The sequence below is a fragment of the Ochotona curzoniae genome, unplaced genomic scaffold, assembly GCF_017591425.1.
Source record: "Ochotona curzoniae isolate NIBS_2020 unplaced genomic scaffold, NIBS_Ocur_1.0 contig_2688, whole genome shotgun sequence".
Taxonomy (NCBI): Eukaryota; Metazoa; Chordata; class Mammalia; order Lagomorpha; family Ochotonidae; genus Ochotona; species Ochotona curzoniae.
In genome coordinates, this window is record NW_024465553.1 from 22,087,048 (window position 1) to 22,098,761 (window position 11,714).

At 48.3% G+C, this 11,714-nt stretch overlaps 1 protein-coding gene across 3 annotated transcripts in view; it reads left to right on the top strand.

Annotated features, from left to right (window-relative positions):
* Positions 1–6,883, top strand: part of ZFYVE26 (zinc finger FYVE-type containing 26) — a 62,327-nt gene extending 55,444 nt beyond the window's left edge. For all 3 annotated transcript variants that reach the window (XM_040975405.1, XM_040975406.1, XM_040975407.1), the window contains exons 38-41: positions 885–944; positions 1,482–1,664; positions 2,678–2,722; positions 4,835–6,883. In XM_040975405.1, coding sequence (XP_040831339.1) covers positions 885–944; positions 1,482–1,664; positions 2,678–2,722; positions 4,835–5,038 — 492 coding nt within the window. In that variant the 3' untranslated portion in view covers positions 5,039–6,883. The remainder of the gene's footprint in view (positions 1–884; positions 945–1,481; positions 1,665–2,677; positions 2,723–4,834) is intronic.
* The last annotated feature ends 4,831 nt before the right edge of the window (positions 6,884–11,714 follow it).

Sequence of the window (11,714 nt, forward strand, 5' to 3'; positions counted from 1 at the left end):
TAGACCCACGTGGGAGACCCAGAAGAGGCTCTGGGCTCCTAGCTTCTAATTGGCTCAGTTCTGGCCATTGCAGCCACTTGGGGAGTGAAACAGTGGACAGGAGATCTTTCTCTCTGTCTCTCCTCCTCTCTGTATATCTAACTTTCCAATAAAAATAAGTGAATCTTAAAAAAAAAAAAAAAAGACACAGAGATCTTCCATCTGTTGATTTACTCCTAAAATGTCTGCAGTAGCTAGAGTTGGATCAAACTAAGCCAGGATCCTGGAACTCAATCTGGATCTTCCACGTGGATGTTGGGAAACCAAGTACTTGAGCCATCACTGCTGCTGCTCCCCCATGCACACAGCAGGGTGCACATCAGCAGAGAGCTGGACTGGGATTCGAACCCAGACACACCAATGTGAGATGCAGGCATTCCAAGCAGTACCTCAACTACCTGCCAAATGCTCACCCCTGTCCCAGTTGTTTGATGGCTTCTACCCCTCTAGAATGTGAGCCACAGAGAGCTAGGGAGCAAAATTTTTTTTTTGTTTTTTAGTTTTATGACTCATTTTTTAACACATTTTATCATTCAGAGTGTTCTGTCATGTACATAGGGCTTTCGATTTAATATAGAAGCATCTTCCTGTTCCACTCATGCACCGATCCTGGTTTTACATTTATTGTCTCTGTCATTAAAAGGGCCAAGTATTGCATGTTTGCCACAAATTTGAATAAGTATATAAAGCCCATTTGACAGCTCTTGTATCCCTAGCGTCTGGCACTGAGTAGGGTCTTGATCAATATTGGTTGCGTAGTCGAATACCTGGGTGTGCTTGTCCTTGCTGGAGGACTTGCTACAGTCATTATTGCATCCCTAAACATGCTTCCCTCTCTTTTTCAGGTCATGCTTGGGGGGAAAAATGTGGAAGATGGGTTTGGAATTGCATTCCGTGTTCTACAGGTATGACTGGGATTATCCAAGCTTATGCCTAACCGTTGGTCTGGGAGAGATTATTCCTCCAAAAATCTTGAGCCCCAAAAAAGCAGATTTACACATGCTTTAAGGATGAAGTCAAGAAGGTGGCCATTACAGAACTGGGTCAGATGCGTGACTCTGGCCCGCCAAGCCAAGAGCCAAATTACCAGTGACAAACTAATCAGAAACTGTCACCTAGACCCCGAAGCTAGGCACAGAACAGTTCCTGACCCCAGGACTTCCCCTGCCCATCCTCTGGCTGCACAGGGGCTGGCCCTAGGGTCCATTGTCTGTTCTTGTGATAAAAGGATCAAGTGTGGCTGTGGCCTACTGAAACCCCAATGGTTGGTTTCAGTGGGCCTCCCGTCACTACTCAAACCACACAGACACCCAGAAGCTGAGCACCCAGGGGTGCTGTGTCCAGGGTGCATGGCTTCCTGGATTTTGTAGCTGTTTCCTTGTTTACCATAGCTGCTATTTGCTACCGTCATCCTAAAGCCATTTTCCCACGTTGCATCCCAGGACTTCCAGCTAGATGCTGCTGCCACCTACTGCAGGGCTGCCCGGCAGTTGGTGGAAAAGGAGAAGTACAGTGAGATCCGACAGCTGCTCAAGTGTGTCAGTGAGTCGGGCATGGCAGCAAAAAGTGACGGAGACACCATCCTCCTCAACTGCCTGGAAGCGTTCAGAAGAATTCCCCCCCAGGTGCGCTCTGCCCCTGCCCCTTGTGTCCTCCCTCTGTGTGTCCTCTCATCCCACCTCTTCATTTTACTGTCCCTGTGCTATGTGTGAAACGCTGCAAGATGCCTGTGTCTTTCTGACCCCTCTGTAATAAAGGTCTCGCTCTGATCCACCTTCGCTCATAAACTAAGTTCATGGTGATGACCCCTTCACCCAGAAGTTGTCCCTCAACGTTCCCTGGTGGTACATGACATGCACCCAGAACTGTCCCAGCTGATGGGGTTGAACTTGTTCCTGAGTTCCCAGAGGAGGACAGGGTGGGCCAGTGGCTGACCTTGGAAGGCCATTGCCTGCAAAACTGTGCCCTTGTGACTGCTCTGTGGGGTGAGCGGCACCACACCCATGGATGAAGGATTGCTGTTGCACAGGTCTCTTGGGGCTGTTTCCGCTGCACAAAATCCCCAGGCTGACCGTCATCACTAGCTTTCCCTCTGCTGCTCTTCCAGCAGGACTTAAATCTACAACAAAGGAGACTAGCATTGGGGCACAGCAGACTAAGCAGCCACTTGGAATGCCAGCATCCCTTGTTGGACTGCTGGTTCAAGTCCAACTCCTCTGCTTCTGATCCAAACCCCTACGAATGAGGCTGGGAAAGCAGCAGAAGGTTGTCCACATCACTGTGGCCCCTGCCACCCCTGTGGGAGACCAGGATGGAGTTGCTGGCTCCTGGCTTCCACCTGGCCCACACCTGGCTATTGCAGCCAGTTGTGGGTGGGGTGATGGGGAGCTGCCGGGTGACCCAGCAGATGAACAATCTCTGAGTCTGTCAACCCCCATTCCAACTCCCCATTGCTCTACCTTTTGAATAATAAAAATAAAGAAAATAACAAGTAATTTAAAAAAAAAAAAAGAAGAAAGAACAAAACCTACAAGAGAGGAGTCATCCAGGCTTTGCCACCCTAGACTCAATGTACCTGGGATGGAACTGGACGGACCCCTTCTCCCTCTCATGACGGCTGTGTTTCTGTTCGGCACAGGAGCTGGAGAGCCTGATCCAGGCGATACACAACGATGACAACAAGGTAAGCCATGACTCCAACCCTGGCTATGCCCTTTGACCCCTGGTCCTCAGAACAGTTCTGTCCAACTTTGGAGCTCAGCATCTTTGCTATTCAGGGGTGGAGCTGTGGCTTAGAGGGAAGGATATAAAGGGAAGGAACATATGGGGACCAGATAAATGATAACCAACCTATTGCTTATGCCCAAGACAAACACATCTCAGGCTGCTCCCAAGCCTCCAACTTCCACAGTGGTCTTTTCCCAGACAGCATTCTCTCATTTCCTTCCTTAAGCTGATGGAATGAATGGGGTTGCCAGACTAGGCAGACATTGCTGTTCTCTTGGAGGGGAAAGGATACAGTGAAGAGTGTCCCAGGCAATCCTTTGGTTGACAGCATCTACTGGAGTCTCATTGTCTAGAATGGGCCTCTCCCCTAGGGCCCATGAACTGCCCCCCAATCCCGTGTCATGGGAACTGGCACACCTCTGCGCCCACCGCCTTTGTGAGGAATGCCAGCCACAATCTAAGGACTCCCAGGTACCCCCATGTGTGGCTAACCACTGGGTCAGTGCCTTCCTTTCTGCAGGAAAATCACCAGGCCCAGAGATGCTGGGCCAGGCTGGCTGTCAGAGAGCAGTGAGCTATCAGCTGTATCCCTCATAAAGAAGACGCCAGGCAAACAGCCCCTTATCCAGCACTGGCTCTTTCCCATCCACAGTGTTGCTGATCCCAGTACCAAATGGGATCTCCAGCAAGGGATTAAGCAGCTCAAGTCATGAATTCCTCCTGGGGAAGGTGGGTAATTACTTTTCTAGAACCAGAGTAAGAGCCTGACAGCATGACAGCTACCCAGCCCTCCTGATGCCCAGATGATGGGGTTCCTTTCCCAGTTGGCTCTGCGCTTCCCCTCCATGGGGCTTGAGCCCTAGGAAAGCGCACACTCAGATCTGGGTCATCACCATCGTTTTTTCAGATGTCTTCCCTCGGCAGCCCTGTCTTGCCAGAAGTCAGCCACTTTCTCTCCCAGCCTCTCCAGCAAATTGCTCTGCTCCTCTAGGCAGGAATTCTGCTGCCAGTTTGGGAAATCTATGTAGCATCCAGGGCACCCGGTAAAGCTGGCAGCCCCTGTGAGAACTCCTCTCAAGTAGGTGCCCAGACTACAGGATCCTGGTCACTTCACCGAGCGCAGGACATGCTGGACACCCATGTGGATCAGAGTTCAGGAAAGGAAGACTTTGGGGACCGAGACTTGAAACAAAGATGGAACATTTCTACGCTAAGCCCATACAGTCCCCTGTTTCTGACACAGAGGGACATGTGTGGGGAAAAAAGCATGTTGCCAGAGGGCGTCTGTGCAGCCCATGAGGGTCTCGCTGCTTACCAGCCCAGATCACAGCTTGTCAGGGTCATGGTGATCACAGCAGGCCTCCACCATGCTCGGCATTCCTCAACTGGGGAGCGTAGGAGGCGCCCACGCCTCCAGCCCAGACAGAAGAGGTCAAGCAGTCGCTGGTTCGTGTGTGTGTTTTCCTCCCCAGGTTTCCTGTTAAAAGGAACTTTTTTTTAAGTTCAACAGGTTGAATACTGAAAAATAGAGAAGTTCTATATGTCTGTTGTAAGTGGGGAGATATGATTGTTCACGGATTCATTCTTTCACTCATGCATTTCTTGAGCATCTACTCTGTGTCAACCTCTCTGCTGGGCACCAGTGATACACGAGGGTAGAAAAAGCAGACACGATGCCTGCCCTCAGGAAACCTGGTTAAGGAGGCACATACCCGTCAAACACCCAAATAGCTATAAGATCGCAGCCTGCAAGGGATGACAGTGCTGGCTCTGAAGACAGGAGGATGCCGGGAGCCTGTGGTAGCAGGGAGAGCTGTGCGGGGGGAGAGACGTGAGACTCCGCCTGTCCATCTACCTGCATTCTTTTCAAAAGTCTTGGCTTATTTGTAGTAACTTAATGTCTAGCACATTTAAAGAGATGCTACAAAACAATACCAGGCAAGCATTCAGTTACTCAGTGGGTTGGGGAGCCAGCGAAGTCTGTCTTCTGGCACAGCCCTGCTTGTTTGCTGGCGATTCAATTCCGTGATGATGATCAGTGATCCACTGTCTTGTATTCCGTTGCCAGGTTCGGGCCTACCTGACATGTTGCAAACTGCGTTCTGCATACTTGATTGCTGTGAAGCAAGAGCACTCCCGGGCCACAACCCTCGTCCAGCAGGTGCAGCAGGCTGCCAAGAGCAGCGGCGACACAGTGGTACAGGATATCTGTGCCCAGTGGCTTCTGACAAGCCACGCCCGAGGTGCCCATAGCTCGGGCTCCAGGAAGTGACCCTGAGCCAGCGGGATCAGGGGAAACGTAGCCTGAGAATGGGGGTGACACCTTCCACCACTGTCCTCTCCTGGACTGGGACTTCTCCGGCTCTGCCTGGGAGGGGAAAGCACTGGATCGGGCCCTGCTCACCTTCTCCGGCAAGGTCGGGACCTTTCACACAAGTGCCATGTTCCCATAGAATTGTGGACTCTGTCTGGAGATGGCCGCTTCCTTCTACCTCAGAGTGAGTGAGTGTGTGCACACCCTCGCACACGTGTGCGCATGCGCCAGTGCATTTGTGTTTACGCCCCAGCATCTCTGAACAAATGAAACCCTCCCCCACTGAAGAGACACACTTTGCTTTAGGCTGCAACCAATCTGGTCTCCCGACCCCCACCCCTGCGTTTTGGTTCTTAACCCGGGTTGTCCTGTTTGTACAGAATCCCTTCCACGTGGAAACACTTGGGTAGCTCCTCTTAGGCAGAAGGGCTTCGCTGAGCATCCTAGAACACACCACGGATAGCCTCTTGTCCCTTCTTGTACTTCCCCAGATTCAGACATGGCACTGGGGCATATGCTACCTGCAGAGTGAAACCATTTGCTAGGCATCTCCTCTCACAAGCACATGGAATTAAGCTAAGTGTTCTGGAAGGTTAGCTGCCCAGGGGAGCATTCAGAGGCTGGCAGCTGAAGGCGGTAGGAGCTGCGTGTGCGCTGCAGTCAGAGCTGGAAGGCTGGCCTGTGGGCTAGACAAGCCCCGTTGAGGCTCCTCCAGAGGGGAGCAGAGCATAACGCCAACCTCTCATCAGGTGTGTGGTTGTGGGCACTCACAGCACAGAGCTGGCCCTCAGAAGTAACCTGTTGTAGTGCTGGTAGGAGAGAAAATGTGAACTCCCTCTGGGAGGGGGTAGAAATTGAAATGGTAGTCGGATCGCAGGACTGAAAGGCTGACTTTTGTCTGCTAGACGTCCCTCCTGATGGGGTCCCTTGAGCTCCTTAGCGAGCTGTTTACTCCTGGTCTCGCCCATTTGCCTTGGATCTCTTTGGAACAACCAACATGCAAGCAATGAGATAGCAGAGCCACTTCTTGGCTATATCTGAACAGAAGGAGTCAGAGAAAGGAAAATGAGTAGGTCACACCAGGTGGGGCGAGGGTGCTGTACTGGCTCGTCTCCTCCCTTCCTCCCCAACCAACCCTCTCCCCCAAGATGGGACAGTGTTTGAGGAAGGCTGTGCCCTGCTCCATGTCATAGATTTGCAAACAAAAGGCCTCAAGGCGAGCCAAGTGGAGCCAGAGCTCAGCTTCTGCATCTCACCTCCACTGCTAAAGACAAATAGGCACAAGAAGCTAACCTCTATTCCTGGTGCTTGGAAACCCTCTGGATTCCCCTATGAACCAAGAGTCCTTGGAATCAAATAAGCAACTAGTATTGACAGCTGTCAGAGTCCTATTTTGGTCCTATTAGAGAGGAGGCAGGCTGTAAGGAAAATTCTAGATTCTTTTGGGGTGGAGTTTCCCAAGCTACTTTTCCTTCCTTGAGTCACAGAATGTGTCCCACGCCCCCAGCGGCAGCCAGCCCTTCTCGGTCTACTTTTTTTTTTGCACTGAAAAAGCACTTTATATGAATGAGTCGCAACTCTTGAAACCCTACATTTGGGATGTCAAGACCCAAATTTTCCTGACTTTCCTCTGTTTGAGCTATGAAATAGGCAGCCGTTGACCAGACTGACATAAGATGAGACGAAAGACCTTTGAACATTACACTGTGGTCTCCAGCAAACAACAGCGGCACCAAACCCAATGCACATGTTGAGGCATTAAATGTTTTACAAACAGGTCACAATAAAGCGTCGGTCCAACAAGTGTCTTGGCTCCCTGGCTTCTCTGCGCTGCTCTGTCCTCACACCTTACCTGCCCTTTCCTCTCATACCCTCTGGAAGGAGAAAAGAGGTTGGGAGTGGGAGCTCCGGTGTTTGACCCAGTGAGTAAGATGCTGCTTGGGATGCCAGCCTCTTGTATCAGATGACCTGGCTGTAAGCCCCAGCTTCACCTCCCACTGTCAGCTTCCTGCCAATGTATGCCTAGGAGGTAACAGGTGAGGCGCCAACAGTTTGATCCTTACCACCCACATAAGGGACAGATTGAGTTGCTAACTTCTGCCGGGCCCAGCCTCAGCTTTGATGGATATTTGCACAGTGACCCAATGGTGTATGTGGGTGCCTTCCAAATTACGAAAGGTGAGTGAGAAAGAACACATGGCCTTCAACTCTCAAACTTGCTCCAGATGATTCCCCATCATCACTAGTAATTCTTTGGCGTAGGATTTATGTCAAGCCTCACATGTTTTAAAAATTACTAATGTACCCTGTATCAGAAACCTGCTTTTCTTTTTTTAATTTTTATTTTTGATTTTTACATACTTGATTAGGGTACAAAGGGTCAAGGGCTACAGGAATGTGGGTGAGACCACCGTTTACATACATTCTCTGTTTTTTTCCTTTCTGCATCTATGGGAGACAAAAGGAGAAGCCACACCTAGCCTCTCCACCACCTCCATATCCTGAGATGGAGAACAGCTACCCGATGCCATTCCAGGGTCCCTGGTGTGGGACAAACTCCAAGGATCCTGCTCAAGAGGGTTTGATAGTCCCACAGTTCTGAATTACTGCCAATCTTGCCACTCCAAGCTCGATGAAACCTTTCCAGAATCCATTGGTTCACATAGTTCACACCTTAGAGACTCCATTTGCCCTGATACTCTCTGCCAACACTTGGCTGGGGTAGTCGATGAATTTGTTCTGTCTTCCATCCTCTGTTATGGTAGCAGGTGTCCTCTGCAGGTTCAATGTACTGCCATATCCTCCATGTGTTTCTGGATATGCTGGCCACTGCTCTGTCTAAGCCACTGAGGAGGCCCAGCTCTGACACATGCACTCCACAGTCAGACCATGGAACCTACAATTTTCTCCAAGTTTGGGGTTCTCAACCCAGCAGTTCAGTTGGGGAGATTCTGAAAGAAACTTCATCTGAGGTGATCCCAGACCTGATTCTTGTGTGTGCATGCCAATACAGGGTCCAGTATAGTCTGTTGTCCAAATCAGCCTACACGCACACTGGTAGTTGCAATGCTGGGTCAGTTGTCTCCAGCCCTGTCTTCTATGCAAACTAATGGGTGTTGCAGTCCATCCCGATCCTGCCCACTACACACTTGGCCCTCATGCAAACCAGTGGGAATTGTAGCCTAGTTGGAAGGACCCACAATAACCCCTACCAGGCCCACCCTCATCCTAATTCCTGGGCTTGCCAAGATGTACTGCAAACTGGTCCTGTCTGTCCCACATCCCAACCAGCCTGGTTTATTGTGGCTCGTGGTTTCAAAGATTCAGTCCAAGATCAGGTGAACACCATTGATCCAGCTATCTGATAGAGCCAGAGGATTGCAGTGGCAAATGATCAATTGAGTGAGCTTGGAAGCAGTGTAGCTAGGTCCAAACTGGCTTTTATAAAAAAGCCTTCTTATGAAAACCTGAGTGCACACCTTCAGTGACTGAATGACCCCTCACTTAGCCCACTGTCCAAGCACTATGCTTGGATTAGTTTTTGTTCCTTTTAATTGCATAATGTTAAAATGTTAAACTCTACGTACATTCAAGAGTCCTATTCAAAACAACACCCTACAAAGACATGGTAACAACGAACTCTCCCACCAGTAGTGTAGGGAATGCTTTAATTCCCAGTCTTGCTTCAATAGTTACCAAACTACTAACTTTCCAAATAAATACCAAGCTAGATATTTTCCCGTCTAATGGGAGAAAAATGGAACTCTACAATTCTTTTAAAAGCTAATTATCCAGTTTTTAGGTGCTGTTGTCTATTTAAAGCAAACCAAAATCATAAATCTTGTAAAGCAACTGTGCATTCCTTGGGGAAAGCAGAAGTCAAACTCAGTTATCTTCTGTTTTCAGTATGACGCTTGAGCTGTGTACAGTGATATCGCTGTCGTTATCTCTTCCCCCAGGAACATATCCAATTTCTCATTTGAGAGCAAAGCAACATTATGAACAAACATAACCAAGGAGCAATAATGGTGTAGGTGGACCTGAAAACCACCTGATATAAACAGGGAACAAAGATGTATTGTAACAGAAAACTGGAACACTCATTCTAAATCTAACATAGCTAACTGCTGACTGTACTCAGAAACATGAGATACCGTAAGGTCACCAGATCTCTTTGAAGTGTAAACAAAGTAGATTTAAGGCTATAGGATGCTCTCCAATACCCAAGCAAGCAAGCATCAATAGTCATGGTAATCCTGGGGAAAATGTGCCCTGGACCCCATCCATCGGAGGAAGCCCCTCCAGTAAGACAACTTCGCGACCTCATCCTGAAAGATCCATCTCCATCAAGGAGACAATGGAAGAGGAAGAGGCTAGACCCCTCCCAACACCGGGTGACATAAGGGATTTTAAGAGATTGGCATATCAAGCACAACTGTCCCTGACCTCATGATGTATTTGATAAAACAACTGAATGATTGATATTCTGGAATACTAATAATCCGTGGGAAAAGTTACGCTCTTGTCCCTAGAATTCCCTGATGGATCCTCAAAACTGTGGGTTTCCCTATGGCTCATCTGAGCTTGGAAGTACAGCAACTCCCTTGAATACAACACTGCACCCCCAGTGGAACTGCCTCTAAGAACTGAAAAACTGAATTTGTTTAATATTCCTCTTGTTTCACTACAGATCAGGAGTGCAGAGAAATTCTCCCCCTTCTTAGAATGTTTGAGGAAGACTTTAAGTGTAACTTATTATTTATGGATAACAAATTCTTAACAGCCTTAGGCATTAGAAAAACCATAAAAATTTGTGGTGGGATCCAAGAACAACCCTGACAACCTCTTAAAAGGAGGCTGTGTGTACAGAGCAGGAGAGGATCTCAGGGTGGAACAGGAGGATAAGAGGAGGTCTCTATCCTAGTCCCGGAGACTCCCGGAGGCCTTCCAAGTGCTTTCGCCACAGAAACGATGGATACTTCATCGAGGATTGTCAGTATGGACACTGAGAACCGTATCCCGAATGCCTAGGAGATCACAGGGAACGTGAATGCCCTCGGAGGCTGAGACCTCTGAGGTCACTCATTTCCTATTGGATTTCCCACACGGCATGGTAGCAGCCCAAAACCCTCTCAAAGGGTCTGGTGACATCGGAACTACAGCCAGGAGCCATGGGTGGCATTCAGAGATAAAAAGGATTGTAAATTTCCTTCTGGACTCAGGAGAGGAGCTTTCTCTGGTCCTTATCTAGTTCCAGCCTTGGCTCCCAGCCCTCTCTTATGCCGACCATCAGGGTTGCTTATGAGCCCCAAAATTAGTTCAGATAGACAGATACTAATAAAGATCAGCTAGTTGATAATCACTCAGCTTGTACCTTATTGATCAGGCTTCCCATTTGGCTTTTCAGATAGACACTGATATGGAAAGTCTGGGACAGCCAGGCAAAAGGCCAACTAGCCTATAATAGCTCAGCCTGTACTTACTGGTCAGGCTCCCTATTTGCTTCTCCTGGTCTTTACTAGGTAGGATGTAGAGATAAATTCTTCCTCACTCACTAGCTTTTTGGGGATTTCATTGCTCACCTGCCTAAAACTTTTCTATTCTTCAATTGTTAAAATGCAAAGTTCTGTAAAACCATGCTTAATCACTTATATACTGCAAAGTTTAAAATATGGCTTAAGATTCTCCCCCCCAAAAAAAACTTTAACAACTTATGACTGTTAATGCTAAGCAAGATGTAACTGCATAGGAACTTTGATGTTAAGGCCTTATGAAGCAGCACCACACTCCCCCTCCCATTCTCACAAGGGACAGTGACATGAGCAAGAGCTGCCCTTTTATTCTAGTATACCAATAACAGCACTGTTTGTCGTAGCAGTTCATCTTCTCCTGTACCAGAACAAGTAATTCCCCGTGTTCTTTCCAGGATCCTCTCAGCTGATTGTCTCGGCTAACAGATGCCATCTATTTGCAGAAAACACAGCTGTATGCTAGCTGTAAAATGTACAGGGATAGCTCTGAAGGTGTGGTAGGACTATCACGGTTTTCTGCACTAGGATGTTATCAGTGGATACTGAAAACAACAGAAGATAAAAGGCCTTGGGGGCGGAGGAAAATCAACACTGGGCAGATGAGGAAACTCAGACTGATGAAACCAGGTCAGGGAAGCACCTGCCTTAGACAGGTATTAATGGCAAAAAAAGAGGGGGGTTAAGGCAGGTGTATTGTGGTAATTTTATATGATTGTGTAATAAACAGGGCTCAACACAACACTACTGTATCCATCAGGGTATAGAAATAAACACTGAAGGATAATTTAGTACCTCATGCATTGAAATGTCTCAAGGGAGGGTAGCTCCAGTCTGGGTTACTTGAGCAACTCTGGCGTCATGAGTGAACTTGGTTTCTACCTCTTCTTCTTCACCATTCCCTCGACCTATGAGCTCAGTCCTTGGGCCAGCCCAGCTCCACATTTGTGGACTCAAGGTGATGAAGACAGAGTAAGGTGTCACATCTAACCTTGACAGCATCCAACAGAAGGCAAAAAATGTCTACCTGTGCATTATATTTTTAATTTTTTCATTTTATTTTTAATATTGCTTACTAGTTGAGAGGAATGCCTGCCCATATGGGC